Source organism: Trichoplusia ni, chromosome 11 (assembly GCF_003590095.1).
Source record: "Trichoplusia ni isolate ovarian cell line Hi5 chromosome 11, tn1, whole genome shotgun sequence".
Classification (NCBI taxonomy): domain Eukaryota; kingdom Metazoa; phylum Arthropoda; class Insecta; order Lepidoptera; family Noctuidae; genus Trichoplusia; species Trichoplusia ni.
The window spans coordinates 12197595-12212751 of NC_039488.1; the positions used below are offsets into that span (position 1 = coordinate 12197595).

Here is a 15157-nt window from a genome sequence, read left to right on the forward strand (position 1 = left end):
ATTTCGACCTATTAGTATACTTGTGTTAAATGATTGATTGCATAGAATTTCTGTTCTATGGTGGATAAGGGATTGTTGAAGTATGTCAAGAGACCAAGCATTGTCTAGCTCGGCCAACAAAAACATTCTTTAGGTCAGCTGTAAGCGATTGTGGATCGATCGGAACCCTTCGCCACGCGTGCTGATTTGCGCTTTCGAAGGCGGGTAGTGTTTTTATTGTAGCACTGGTTTCTCGAAAAGGTTTGAAGATAGACTCGGCTGTAGGTTTGAGGGTTATTCCTATTAAATTTGGGTCTCATTCAAAGGTAAACGAGTTGATAACGGCGACAACAAACGAAATATATTGTAAAAAAAAAAACATTTAATAGTAATCTACTCCCTTTTTTTAATCGATTTTAAACAAAGCTTTCCTCCCTAGGCCAAAAATGGCCTCATTATCATTACTATTATAAAGTATATTACGAAAAGACGCAATTTCCTTAAGGCTAAGTCATCCATCTTCAAATTTTAGTATCAGAATTCAGAATTTAGGGCGAAAGTATTCCTGTACGTATAATATATCGATTTGAGAAACGACGTAGTATTTTTAAGTCAGAATTATTGGTTATAGAACCTTATGTACTGTTTTACTATATTGAAACTAGCTGACTGGTTTGACAGCCATAAAATTACGATTTTATATCCACATGATGATATGATTGAAATACAAACATCTTTCATTAATAAATTCATGATCAGAAGCACTGGTGCTTTGATCATAATTTAAAAATAACTGAAGTTTGCTTACATTATGACTTGTTTGTTCTTCAAATTAACAATGTTATGAATGTGCTGTCAAAAGTTAATTGACATTTACTTAATTTTTTAATAAGCAAGTGTCAGTGTGTCAGATCTATAAGTTGTTGTCCAATTAAGGTTTTTTTTTTAATATTTTCCTTAATATTTGTGATATGAATGAATTATTTGCAATATAACCAATCTATTAGAGACTAATGATTATTGTTCTTGCAAATAATGTATGAATTACTTATGGTTGAATAATATTAATAATGCTTATGCTACAGATTTACACATAGGTGTATAATTTGCTGTATATTTGTATAATATGATTTCTAATAAGACCTAATTTAGAATAAGATGAGTATTAAATATATTTTTTAAATGTGCTTAATTATGTATTTTTCTGTTTAAAAATATTGCACAAAGGATTGGTGTGTAAGGTTTTAAATACCCTTAAAATAAATATTAGACTTGAGCTATTAGATTATTAATTTAAAATATATTATTTCATGTCTGATGAGTACTTTTCTGATAAATAATTTACTTTGCCAATCAAAAATTTAATTTCGTGCCCCAAGTTTTTAGATTTTCATTTTTACGAAAATAAATATATTTCTAATTAATTCTGACAATTAATTCTAATAGGATTCCTATAAAATAATGATAAATAAATAATCATACTGGAATTAAAATAATTGACTACAATGTGTAGTATTATCAAAACGAGCGTATTATAAATACGCGTACAGGAAAACGTGTTATCATTGTGATCCCAAACAATACATCGCCTAATATAGGTAACTGCACTTACACCATAACAATCATATACAACCTATTTCATACACAATATGATCGTTAGCATAGGCTGAACCGCCTGTTATCATCGCCCGATGAACCAAAAAAAGCTAAAGCGTACACAGGACGCCTCCTCATTGTAAACAAATAGTGTATTTTTAATTTTTTATTAATAATATGCTGCAAACGAAATAGGTGCCGACTTAAATTAATGATTTACCATATAAAGTCCTTGCAGTGGGAACAGAACGTAGGCTGCTTGAAGAACCTCGGCATGAACTTGTGGTCTTTCACCAGATAAACATTCTTCTTTTTGAGCGCACCCTTGCGGCCCCGCAAACGGAACGCCTGTCCCGCTTTATATTCACCACCTTCATCACAATTATTCTCCTCGTCCGCCATAGCTACTCGCGGTCGCTAAGGCGCCGGTTAAATCGGAAATAATTATTATCTCACAAATATTCGGCAGAGAGCGCGGCCCACCCGAACGAACCACCGCTCTCAACGGAACGTCATCGCGATTTGTCAATGAGGAGACCTGTCACTGTCAAGCTGAAGTAAAGTCATCATTGCCATATAGTAGAATTTTTTCTACCACTATTTTACACCTGGCAATGATTAGGTGAAACAATTTCTACTAGCTATTGCCCGCGACTTCGTCCGCGTGGTTAGAAGAAATTGCGACTAAAACTCGAGAGTTAAGCTATCCTATCTCTCAAGTTGGATCGAACTGCACATGGTTTGCGAATTTTATTATAATCGGTTAAGTGGTTTAGGAGTCCATTGAGGACAAACACCGTGACACGAGATTTATATACATTAAGATAAGTACTTTTAATAGAATAATTCATCAAGCTTCTGAGAATTTTATGGTTAAGAAGTTTTAAAAAACATTTTGGCAAAAATACTTTTCGTGCCGTGTATGTAACCACAGCAGGATTAGTACTATTCGGTGTTACAAAGTTCTCTGTTTATAGAATCACCACATTTACTTTTACAAAATTTCGACAAAAATTTAATAAACATCTATAATTACCACGTTATTTAAAATATGAAATAAGCTAAAATACTGCAATTTATTGCTGGATTGGTTATAAAATACAAAAAGCGTGTTAAAAAGAAATAATATAAAACCATGTTAAGATCACACAATGACTGATAGTGGCAGTAATAATTGTAGTTTTTGAACGCAACCTGTTTGCATTCCTGATCTGTCAGCTATTCATGCGTGAAGCCGTTATTTTTCAAGTTTTGTACGGTTGAAAAATTGTGTTGCTGTTCTTTGCGACTTGAAATGTGAATTATCTAAAAAACTATTGAAGTGATTATATTCTTTTGTGTGAATATCGTGGAATTAAATCGATATGAGTTCAGAAAATTCAGATTCGGGCCCAGGCATAACATTGTCGTTGGTAGCTCAGTTTGATGATATAAATCGTTTGAACGGGATTCTCAACGATGGGGCCGCTGAGGATTGTAAGTTTCTAAGACCTTAAAAGAACTTCGAATTACTATTGATTGTTATTTATGATTTGTTGGAATTCCATCTGAAGGTAACGGTCGGTAGGTCCCAGCTTTTTTTTCATCCACCTGCATTTGTAAAATAAAGAATAATTGGCGCCAATAGCTATTTATACGGTATTATTTGTTCAGTTACCTGAGATCTTTAAAACCATATTGATATGTGATTTATGTCAAATTTCATAGTGGTAAACACTACATCAGAACTCCAAAAAAGTGTTATCAATAATACACAATAACTACCCACTTCCTATGACCTTGAAAATTATTTATGAACAAAGGCTTCACAGTAATTTTTGTGAAACAGCCTGTCTACAATTATTTGTTATATTTGTTCATTGCTACTATTTTTATATTTTGGTAGTGTATATTTATATCAAAACAGACCTCCCAAGAGTTGTGAGGGGTAAACAAACAACTACCTTTATTAATACAGCTCATAGAATCCAGTTGTAAATAAATTTGAAGCAATTTCTTTTAAATTGGAAACAATATCAGATAAAAATCATGTGAGATGAATTTCTTAAGACCAAAAACAACCACTGTATTTGGTAAATCAATTGGATCATAATGGAAAGCAACATAGCTACACCAACATGAAATTACTGTAAAAACACAGTGAATGCAAATCTTGCCTTTTGAAGTTTTTTACCACCAAATTCATTATTTTATTTGGTTCCACATTTTTCATTCGCAGTATAACTTTATAGGAAGAGACCCGGTCCTTTTTAAAGGCATGCAAGGGGGCACAGGTCCAACATACAGAGGTCATGTTGAGTACTTTATTCTAAAATGCGATGGGATATCTACCAAGTTCCAATTATTACTATAGTCCTTATATTTCAGGCTTCCTAGCATTCTTAAAACAAATGGAGTGGGTCCGGGGACAATGGGCGGCTGCTGAAGCAGAGGCGTCCCGTCTGCAGTCAGAGCTGGATGAGGCTCTCCGGACCCTGTCTAAGTGGGAGGCCAAGTTTGCTCATGTGAGGAAGCTACTTGATGGGGAGAAAAGAGAGAGGAATATAGTACTGAAGAAGTATAGTGAGCTGGTAAGAATTTGCTGATAGATACTGCTACACTGAAGCATTATAAACCAGTCTTGTTCTTTCACCATTTGAGGTTGTAAGGTTGATCACCAATCAATGGAAATCTCTAAAACCCAGTTTTTCAATTACCTAAATATATGCACTAGAGGTTTAAATCCAATAGGAGTTTTAAGAAAAATAATAGATACAAAGATTGGGGTTTCTTATCTTCAGAAGTCATTATTGCAATGATGAAAATTCCTAGTTAAATTAATTCCTACTATGCCAAGGAATTATTACCCAAGGGAAAACAAAATAATTGTTATCTAGTTGGTAACTTTGCTTTTTTCTTTTCAGAGCAAATTGCTGGACATGGCTCGTGATCTATTGTTCAATGATAATCGCGCCAAATTGAATGATGAAACCTTGCAAAAATTGGCCTTCCTGAATGGAACTGCCCAACAGGATCATAATGCTAAACTCACTGGTGTACCAGAGTTGAACTCTACAGGTAAACATTATAAATTTAGTCTAGAGAGATAACGTGTCTGAGACATCAAAATTTGTACTGTGGATACTCACTTACTTGCCTCTTTAGATTTCTTAGTTAAATTTCAAATTCAGCAGTCAATATTATAATTAGCTGCGCCTGATCATAATGCCTGTAAAAATAGCATATACCTGCAAATAGCCTATGTTTTATTCCAATGTGTCAACTGCATAACTTCACATTAAATGTTCAAATTAGTCCAACCTAAATTAGTTAGTTTTACCAGTCTTATCTGAAGAAAAACCTTCATATGGCTTCCAATATGATACAACAGGTACCCTTCTATCGGAGATGTCGTACTCCCGGTCCGAGGACGACCTCGACCTGTCCCTGGCGTCGACGCGGCGCTCGTGGGTGCAGCGCGGCGGCTGGGCCGCGCGGGACGCCGCGCCCGCCAACAAGAAGAGGCGGTCTTCTACCTCTTCTGCTACTAAGGTCTAATATCACTGTTGAAATGAAATTTTAGACTTTGGACTGACATGTGACATGCGTGTTTGAGGTAACCACGCATACCAACTGTCGCGAAGTGTCACGGGTTTGATCCCCGCGTAGGATGAGCGTTTATGTGCATCTTACACACCGTGATAGAATTTAAGTAATATTATTTTGCATAATAATTTATTAAGGATCACTAATATGTTATTTCAGACTTTAGATGTGATTTTACTGTATCCACCGAAAATAAAAACATGAATTTTTTAACTGTGTTTTAGACGGTAGAGTTGCAAGGTGGCAAGGTGTTGGCGACGGCCACTACAACGTTGACGCTCGAGCGAGCTCCCACAAGTCACGACCTCAAGCCGCCGCAAAATTTCGTAAGTCATTTTACCGTTTAGGTGCGCTGATCAGTTTTTTTTTAAACTTGAAGCAAGAACATCTTTTTTTACTGGGAAAAATTTCTTTAGCAAATTTTTATAAAGTTTATTGTGTAAATAATATTTATAACAACAAAAACATACAACCGACTTCAAATGAAAACTTCTGAGCCATACTTGATGAAGTTTTAATGACTGCTATTTCACATTGAATAAAAAGAATCAACAAAATTGTGTCCTCCACTCAGATGTTCCGAGGAAACTAATTTGAAAAAAATACAGACAAATAAATAAATAAATCCTTTTTGAAGTGTGTTGAAATATAGAAATGGTCGTTGATCGTGTATCTGCCCCTAGCAACCGATCTCGGAGAGCAGTGACGAGGCCCCGCCGCGCAAGTCGTCAGGCCGCCTGTCGGGCCGACACACACGCGCGGAGCTGTCTGTGCCACACGCACACACGCCCTCCGCACCCTCCGCACCGCCCCGTACTGGTAACATACTTATAAAACTTTATCTTGTTCAAATTATTGAGAATATTAGCTATTAACAATATTCATACACTATTAAATGATACAACGGTATATTTACGCTACCTGGCCGCCGCATCAGCTCATGATTAAGGACTCCGGTTGGGTCCGAAACTAATCAGGCAATCCCGATAAATATGCGCGTGTAAACCGTTGCATAATTTAATAATGATTCATCTCGAAAAGTTACTATAAAAATATTCATACATAATAATTGTGAATCAAGTAAAAACAGATTGTGATGCAGTCTAGCTCAAAAACGGATAAACAGATTAAAAATAAATGATAATAACCAAATTAATGTTGAAATGAAGATTTCTGATAGCACTCACATCTATGGAATTATTACTAAATCTCTCTTCACCGCCAGACACAGAGAGTGGTTCGGACACGCCGCGCGCAGTCCCGCAGCGCACTCCGTCCGTGTTGTCAGCGGCGTTCGGTGGCTCACCGCGCGGCCGTCCGAGACAACACAACTTCGTCGCCAAGACCTTCTATAAAAGGGAGACTTGCGGGCCCTGTGGCAAAATGTGAGTGTATAACTATGTTATATGGATTATTATAATGTAAAAGAAAAGGCGGCTCAAGATTGGCGTTTTATTTTGTCATGAGTTTATTATGCGCAAAGCGATCTCCACTCTTCCGCCGAGCGCTCAAGATCCGTGCTGGTAACTATAATTTAAAGCGCATTTTCATGAAATAATTGTATATGTTACAGCATAAAGTTCGCGAAGTTGGGCGTGAAGTGCGAGACATGTCGCGCGCAGGCGCACCCCGAGTGTCGCGCGCTGCTGCCGCTGCCCTGCGTGGCGCCCGGACCCGCCGCGCGCAGGGGGCCCGCGCAGGTACAGGGTCACACAGCGTGATCATAGCATTCAGTACTTTAGATCGATGGACCATTCCAAAATTTATTTTTAGACCATTAGGAGACCGACTTATACTTGCTTTGAAAGGGGCAAACTTAAGATTAACTAGCTTACCCTTATAATAAAGGCTCTGTTTCTTTCTAGGAGGGCTGCATCTCAGACTACGCTCCATCGACACCGCCTATGGTACCGGCGCTGCTCGTTCACTGCATCAATGAGGTTGAGAAACGTGGTCTGACAGAAAAGGGTATATACCGTATCAGTGCTACTGATAAGGAGGTTAAAAGACTCAAGGTAATTTTCATATAGAGCCTTTCTATTGGTCTTTAGGTAATTTTCATATAGAGCCTTTCTATTGGTCTTTTTCTGATACAGTGAACTTTGTTCTGTTAGGTTGATTTGTGATTCTAAACCTATCAAGGGAGCATACAAAATAATATTGGATTTAGCCCACTAGTTAAGTGTTCAGCAATACACACATGTAAATAACAAAGCTGTTGAGACTACATAGATAAAGAAAATTTTCAGCATTTGTGAAAGCTTTTTTATACTATATATACTCTTTTGCTTTCGAATAATAATAATTTCTCTTTACAAAGTTATGAACGCAACGTTTGAGAATACCTGCATTACAGGTCACCAGGCCACTGGGAATGAGACTAATGTTACTATCGTCAGTATACATCCACATGTCCCCCTGCAGGAGCGCTTCCTGCGCGGCTGCGGGTCGCCGTCGCTGGCGGGCGAGGACGTGCACGTGGTGTGCGGCTGCCTGAAGGACTTCCTGCGCGGCCTGCGCGAGCCGCTCGTCACCAGCGCGCTGTGGCGGGACTTCATGGACGCGGCGCGGCTGCCCGACGCGGCCGACGCCAGCGCCGCCGTGCTGCAGGCCGTCAGCCAGCTGCCGCAGCCCAACAGGGACACGCTCGCCTTCCTCGTGCTGCATCTGCAGAAGTAAGCCTTCCAAACACTCTCATGAATCAATTACGTCATCTGATTTCGTTATTTTATAAAAAACGGAGGAAGTTCTAGTACCTTAGATAACATTATGACTGGCCTCGTAATTATGACCCAGTGTAACAACTAGTTTTTTGCCTATTGTTGTTATTTGCAAATAAAGATAACGACTGCGTATAAAAATAAAAAATCTGTTTAATCCCTCAGTTAGATAATTAAAAAATATTAGTCACGTATTTTTTTCATTTTTTCAGAGAAAACTATAATTGATAAAGATTGAAATTGCTTTAAAGATCAACTTGTGACATAATGATTTCGTAAAATTTGTACACAATCGTGACATCACCCATAAGTCACATTCACTGTATTTTGTTCAATAAAATTCATGTTTACGGGACAAATTATAAAAATACGTATCCATTATTATACATTGAACAAAAAGACTGTCCAAAAACAAAATTATCGACGTTCCTATACAAGTTAATTTTTGTAACTAAATTAATACTTATTAATTAAATGAGTTAACATTGAAAATAAACTACTTTTACGTAAAAGTAGTTTCATTTCAATTCTTATGCTTATATGATAATGTATAAGAAATATAATACAATATTTACAGAGTAGCAGAAAGCGAGGAGTGTGAGATGGGTATCGACAACTTGGCGAAGATATTCGGTCCGACGCTCATCGGGTACGGACTCATGTCGCAGCCCGCAGAGATGTACAACGCTACCGCACAGATGTTTAGTGTATGTTATACATTACTATTATACAAGATGGTCATGGTCATTTTAATATGGAAACGTTAAAAAAACAAAGTTATTTTGGGACTATCTACCAGTTTAACAGAAGATAAGTGACTACTGTTTATTTCATGAAGCATAAGGGTATTCGACCTTATTTTACGAAGTACAAAATACGTTAGTTGTCTCATTTGGAAAATATCTAATTGTCGTTCTTTTCTATTTGTGAGAAAAAATATCTTAAGGCCGATTTTTCAATCATCACTTAACTTCTATCTGAGGAATAAATATGGCCGATCAAAAAAGACAAAAGTTGGCAAACATAGTCGTCAGATAAATCTAGCGATTGAAAAATCGGCCTATGTATACTAACATGAAATTTGTCACTTCATATTATTGTTGAGTGTAAGTGTGCCCCTGCCTCATGCCTGCCCCCGCAGGTCATGCAGCTGCTGCTGCGCCTGCCGTGTGACTACTGGTCGCAGTGGGCGTGCCCCAACACGGACGCGGGGTCGCCGCTGGCCGCCACGCTCAACCGGCCCCGAGGGTTCTTCTTCTCGCCGGCTGATACCGGGTGAGTTCTATTCTGTACTTGTAGGTTCTTCTCCATAAGAATGACATTTTGAAATCGTGCACCGGGAATCGAACTCACGACCTCCGGTATAGCAGTCCGGGCCACTAACCCCTAGACCGACAGGTCGAATTGCATAATAACTATCAAAATGAATGAATGAATACATACGATTGTTTTTGTTCTTGACAATCCTTAAGTTATTAATATGCAATTTAAAAGTAAAATTTCTTTTCAGTATATCCAGAAAGAAGAGGAACTATTTCCAGTGACAGTAGCTATTACTCAAAATACAACCTTAATGTAAGTGCTTTAGAGTTATTTTTCGTTTGTTCATAAGAGAACATTTATGTTAACCATTGTCTATGTACATTAACAACTTATTTATAAAATAACATTTAGTTTCATGTTCTTATTAATATAATTCTGACTAACTTAAGTTATCATTATTAATTTTAGTGACATTCTGTGTAAATTTTTCATTAATTTTGTTTATTTTTAGTTCTAGTTAAATTGCTTGATAGAACCCCAAGTTGTTGAATCAAATTAATTTCAAAATATTGCAAAGAGAGGGTGTGACCGACATTCTATTTCACAACTCGTCTATAGTTTACCGAATATATGGATTCTAATTTCCAAATCTTTCAGTTTTTTTTAATGCCTTTGCAAAACTAAACCATATGGTCTGCCCTTAAAGTTTATTTTGCATTGCAATGTGCTACATCTATAAAATAAGTTTTCTACAATATTTTTTGTGTGTTCTGAGATTGTCTGTTTATCATATTAATGTGTGGAAAATGCAAATTACCTACATGAATATTTTGTTTGTTTTTTTACAATCTCAATACACGTTTTCCTGTTTTGTACTTAATTTTGTATGACGTTAAGCTTTTCTTTATTGTGTATCATAGCTATTGAATCAATCCACTTTTAACGATAAAAATGGATGTATATTCAGTGCTTTTGTTTAATGTTTACAGCAAATTTAAATGTTAAATGTTTAATATTGAAAACGATACATAAAAATAAAACAAAGCCTACGGTTTGAATATATCCGCGTCGAGTCTAGTTATTAGACTTTATGAATAATTTACTATACCTTTCATAAATAAAAACCTATTTCGAATAATACAAATTCGCTTAAAACTTGCCATAATTCGTCCTGGCGAGTATAATTTCCAATGAACAGTCGTTCATAAGAATCGATCACCCAGAAACAGTTACTCTGAAACTTTTATCTAACATTAAAACTTGCTGTAAAACATTCCGTAGTTAGTGTTTATTATTTAAGTTCATATTTCCGTTATCGTGACGTCACGCTCCCGCCTACGATCAACGTCTTTGTATAATATTTACGTTATTATAATTACAGTTGCGCAAATCGCAAATATTTCTCTAGGAAAAACCGCTTGAAATAATATTGTGTATGTCGTTCAGAGAATATGCCTCAAACTGTTGTTATATTTTTTCTCAAGAGGTTTTCCAGATAATTGCATCTTTAACTATCTTTTCGAAGTTATTTAAAGGACTTTAGCACGAACGCCGTCAAATAAGTTTTTGCAATGTATCATTTTTATGGCGAACGTAATACTCATATTTGATTGGTGTTCATGTTCATTGCTTACAGGTTTATGTGTTATAGATATCTATTCAAGTCCAGTATAATGTCATGGTATCAAAATTATCATTAAAGACCCACAATATACACAAACATACTGGATTTCGTATGTTAGCAGCTTTTATTAATTTAGTTTACAATGTAAAAAGGAATCAATTTCTTTATTTACACATCATTACAAAAATAGTCAAAAGTGATACGTTGTCTCTTTCTCTTACAATAAAAAAGTAAATTGAAAGAGTGAGACAAGTCAATTTTTTATTTTTGCTTTCTCTATTATGAACCAAGTCATGTTTGTATAAATGTTCATTTTCATTTAACTAGGATTATTGTAGTGTTAAACATTTAATACGATGTTCTTTTGTATTAAATATTAAGTATTTTTTGACATTTCTCTTATAAAATTGTTTTCACACTTCAGACTTCGACCTTATTCAATCTAGACCGCACCAAATGTTTATTTAATTACGACATTTTAACGGTTTAAATAAATAAATTAAAAATGCAGCTTTGAAAGTCCTCAATAATGGTTGGTTTGGTGAGGTCCAATTATCACAATAGGCTAGTTAACATATAAATAAAGATAATTCTTTTCTATTTTTGTTTATGTATAAGGTAGTTGTTTTGTTAGTAAACGTATTTCGCATTTATATCCAAAAAAAAAGTTTAAAACTGTCTAAAATAATTAGAAATACAGTCTTATGTTGGTTAGACAAAATCATTTGGTTAGTAATGTTAGTATCATCACATGTGCCTAGTCATTGACTAGTTTGTTGTACACTAAACTGTGTATACTGTATGTACCTTTAGATATTAATATATTTTGTAATCATTGACTGTAAATGAAATAAACTTGTCTAACACACTTCGTGATTTCTTTTCAACTTACCTTTTATTTGTAGGAATCTTACATGTAGCGGGGATACTAAAAAAGACAAAGAAGTTGTAGTAAATTAAAATACAAATTCCCAATCATCATATCACATTTTTATTCAGGAAATAAATAAAACAAATTGAGCAAATAATTTGACAAATCAATATAGCAAATCTTTGGCAAACCATTTTTGAATTCATTCATAAATAATATACAGCAAAATTACAGCCAAACTTAACTTATACATATTAAAACACAGAAATCTTTCCACTGGGTATTATTACTGTTAAAATACAATAAACATACGAAATCGATAGGAAGAAATTACGCACAAAATGTATTCTACAAATAAATATTCCATCGAAATCGTTTAATTTTAAGTTTATTTACACATACAATACACTGGTAACTAATGTGATATAAAATGCTACGGCGTGCATTCAACATGGCTACATTTACACTTAAATCTATTAAGATTCTTTGGTAAACATGATACTGGTGTTTCATAGAAATTTAGGCCTTAAGACATTCGTACAGACCTACATACACATGGAACGAAAACGTCAGTCACAAGAACAATTAGGAAATAAGACTCTTTCAGGCAAGTTTCAGATCCTGATGAATTCAATCTCTCTCAAAACATTGCCTAGATAACAAAGGGAAGTATTTAGGTTGATTATATTTGACATTACATTAATAAGTCGCACATTACCAATAACAAAACAAATCGGGTTACAAATTTTGTTTAAAAATGAAAATTCAACATTTACTATTATTGTAAAAGTCAGTCTACTAAAATTTGACACCCACTTCATATCATCATTCGCTTTAGTTTCAAAACCATCATGTAAGTTTATTTATTATGTATTCATCAACTCCCTTATGGGCTTACAACCTTCACAAGGCCTAAGCTAACAGTTGCAGTATCTATGATAAGCTTATTCTATGAAATATTAAGTTACTCTTCAAGCGGCAGTTACAGTTTCATTATACTACATCTACATTCGTATGAAAACACCCCGTATCTCGCGACTAGTCGTCTATTGCCACATATTAATAACATAGAGATGGTTTTCAACTATAAAACTGTATTTTCATCAGGAATGCTCGTTAGATTAACCTGGCCCTAAAGTCTTCAACTGATGAAGTGATTGTATTGGTTCGTAAGACTTAGACTACTAGGAATCCTACCATACCATCTTAAAGTAAAACTTGTCTCTTGTGGGAGCGAGAGGGTAGTACACACAGTGTAGCGTTGTCTATCTTAAACAACTGCAATACTCTTACTTGAAGATACGTTGTGATTTAACATGGTGGAGATAATTTTAATCTTTGTCATAACGAGTTCCTCCGTGTTTCGGAAGGCACGTTAAATTGTGGGTCCCGGCTGTTATTCCTACATCTTTGACAGTCGTTACAGGTAGTCAGAAGCTTGAAAAAGTCTGACAGCCAGTCTAACCAAGGGGTATCGTGTTGCCCAGGTAACTGGGTTGAGGAGGTCAGATAGGCAGTCGCTCCTTGTAAAACACTGGTACTTAGCTGAAACCGGTTGGACTGGTAGCCGACCCCAACATAGTGGGGAATATGCACGTGACTTAAATATGGACAAAATATTTTTTTTTGTAATATTTATTGCTACTGAAAACACACTATACAATTATTTTTAGAATTTATTTTAATTTAATAATGAAATTTAATCATCAAAAAGTGGCTGTTTTGAAATTACCGCGCAAATTTTCGAAACGCAACACTATTGGTGGAACAAAACGTGACGTCAGTTTTACACGAGACGTCTGCTGTCAACAAGCTATATGTATGGTTTCTTTTTGGAGGAATAATTGTTATTGTATTGTATCCATGGTAATTAAGTCGATATTCACTCACTTTATTTTTTTTGGTAATTTTGTAAACCAATCACTTTGCTGTTGACATCGAACTCGTGTAATGGTGACGTCACGAGCAAGCGCGCCAAAATGGCCGCGTTTAAATTGATCGCGATTTTAATATTTAATTTTTTGCATAATAGTTTATATTTTGGACGTGATATTTGTATGTTTGGTAATGTAATAACTAGTAGAAACATATAAAAAATAAAAAAAAAATCATGCATATTCCCCGTTGGGAAAAGGCTAGGCCAATCATGAGATAATTTTAATCTTTCAGCTTTTACAATGTACACTTGAGAAAAAATACATAATTTATCCCCACCTGAATACAAAGTGCTAGAAAAACAATATTATTGGTACATTTAAGTCATCTCATATTATTATGAACTGTCTTACCCACTCGCCAACGGAAACTGTGGAAAACGCATCTCTGGATGTTATTAATCTCTAGCATATTACTAATTAACACTACTTTGGTAGAGGCAATCAAATCATTATTTTATGCCTCATTTAGATACTCAAACCGTATGTTTCAGTCCAACTTAGAGAGGTCTATGTCCATTAGTGGACCGTGTTATACTGTGACAGTTACTCGTCAATCACAAACGAGACGTGGATACAAGTATAGTAAGTGTTTTGTTTCTATCTCAAGTCTTGTTTTTGAAAGCTGTTATCACGGTAACTATAATAAAATTGATCTTTATCAGCATTTTAAATGATGTAACGGTTTACTCACGCGTATTTATCGGGGTAGCCAGACTAGTTTCGGACCCAACCGGAGTCCTTAATCATGAGCAGACGCGGCGGGATCGCGAGTCGAAATAATGAATCAGTCTCACGATAGTTATTATAAAAATATCGTCTAAATGAGGCATAAAATTTCAATAAATCTAAATAAATTATAATAAGGAACGTTTATATGACTTATGATTATTTAGTCACTTTAGTGTTTGGCGATTGTAATTGTGAGAAACGATTTATAATTTCCAAAAATAACAGGCGTAAATATTAAAACTACAAAAAAGCAAATCTATTTTGTTACAATGCAAGACAGAATATGATTTTTAATTTTTTAAGGAAGTTACTATGTAAAACCGGTATACACGCCAAAACTAAGTTAAAATGACATTAAAAATAAGGATTATACATCTAAAAAAATTAAATAAGTTCGACAAATTAATAAGTGTCGTAACTAAACACCCTGATTTATAAAACACAAAAATTATTATGACAAATGAATTACATTTAATATATTATGGCAAGATATGTTTAAAATAAAATTGGTCGAAAAATCGTAAATAATAAGGTATTATTTTACCTTGCTTTTACAATAAGTATTTCTTTTATACTACTTGCGTGTTTCAATTATATGCCTTTGGTTTTCTTTACCAGAAAAACTTAGCTTATAGTAAAGGGAAGGAAGATAGGCCTCAACCTGAATATAGACAAAATAGTTGGAACTTAAGACATAATGAGTCGTTACAGTGAATAACAGTTTTTGATTTTGGAAATCTTTGGTATTGTCTTGCACTAATATATTTATTGCTTAGAAAAAAATGCTTAGGAAGCTTTAAGAGCCCTTGCAGACTACACAATTTCACCAATACGGACATACATTAAAGTATGG

General features: G+C 35.0%; 2 protein-coding genes across 4 annotated transcripts in view; one reads left to right on the top strand and one right to left on the bottom strand.

Moving 5' to 3' along the window:
• The window catches only part of LOC113499018 (protein kinase C, brain isozyme), a 167313-nt gene extending 165148 nt beyond the window's left edge, over positions 1-2165 (bottom strand). For 2 of the 3 annotated variants that reach the window (XM_026879325.1, XM_026879324.1), the window contains exon 1: positions 1796-2165. In XM_026879325.1, coding sequence (XP_026735126.1) covers positions 1796-1977 — 182 coding nt within the window. In that variant the 5' untranslated portion in view covers positions 1978-2165. The remainder of the gene's footprint in view (positions 1-1795) is intronic. The other variant, XM_026879323.1, reaches the window with a different exon arrangement.
• Positions 2166-2762: 597 nt separating this feature from the next.
• On the top strand, positions 2763-11635 carry LOC113498709 (rac GTPase-activating protein 1-like). The gene is made up of 13 exons (XM_026878827.1): positions 2763-3051; positions 3943-4145; positions 4479-4632; positions 4946-5106; positions 5385-5486; positions 5844-5979; positions 6386-6545; positions 6734-6860; positions 7026-7175; positions 7585-7835; positions 8458-8587; positions 9022-9155; positions 9391-11635. Exons 1-13 carry the CDS (start codon positions 2940-2942, stop codon positions 9422-9424), a joined length of 1854 nt encoding a protein of 617 aa, XP_026734628.1. The 5' UTR covers positions 2763-2939; the 3' UTR covers positions 9425-11635.
• Positions 11636-15157: the final 3522 nt, after the last annotated feature.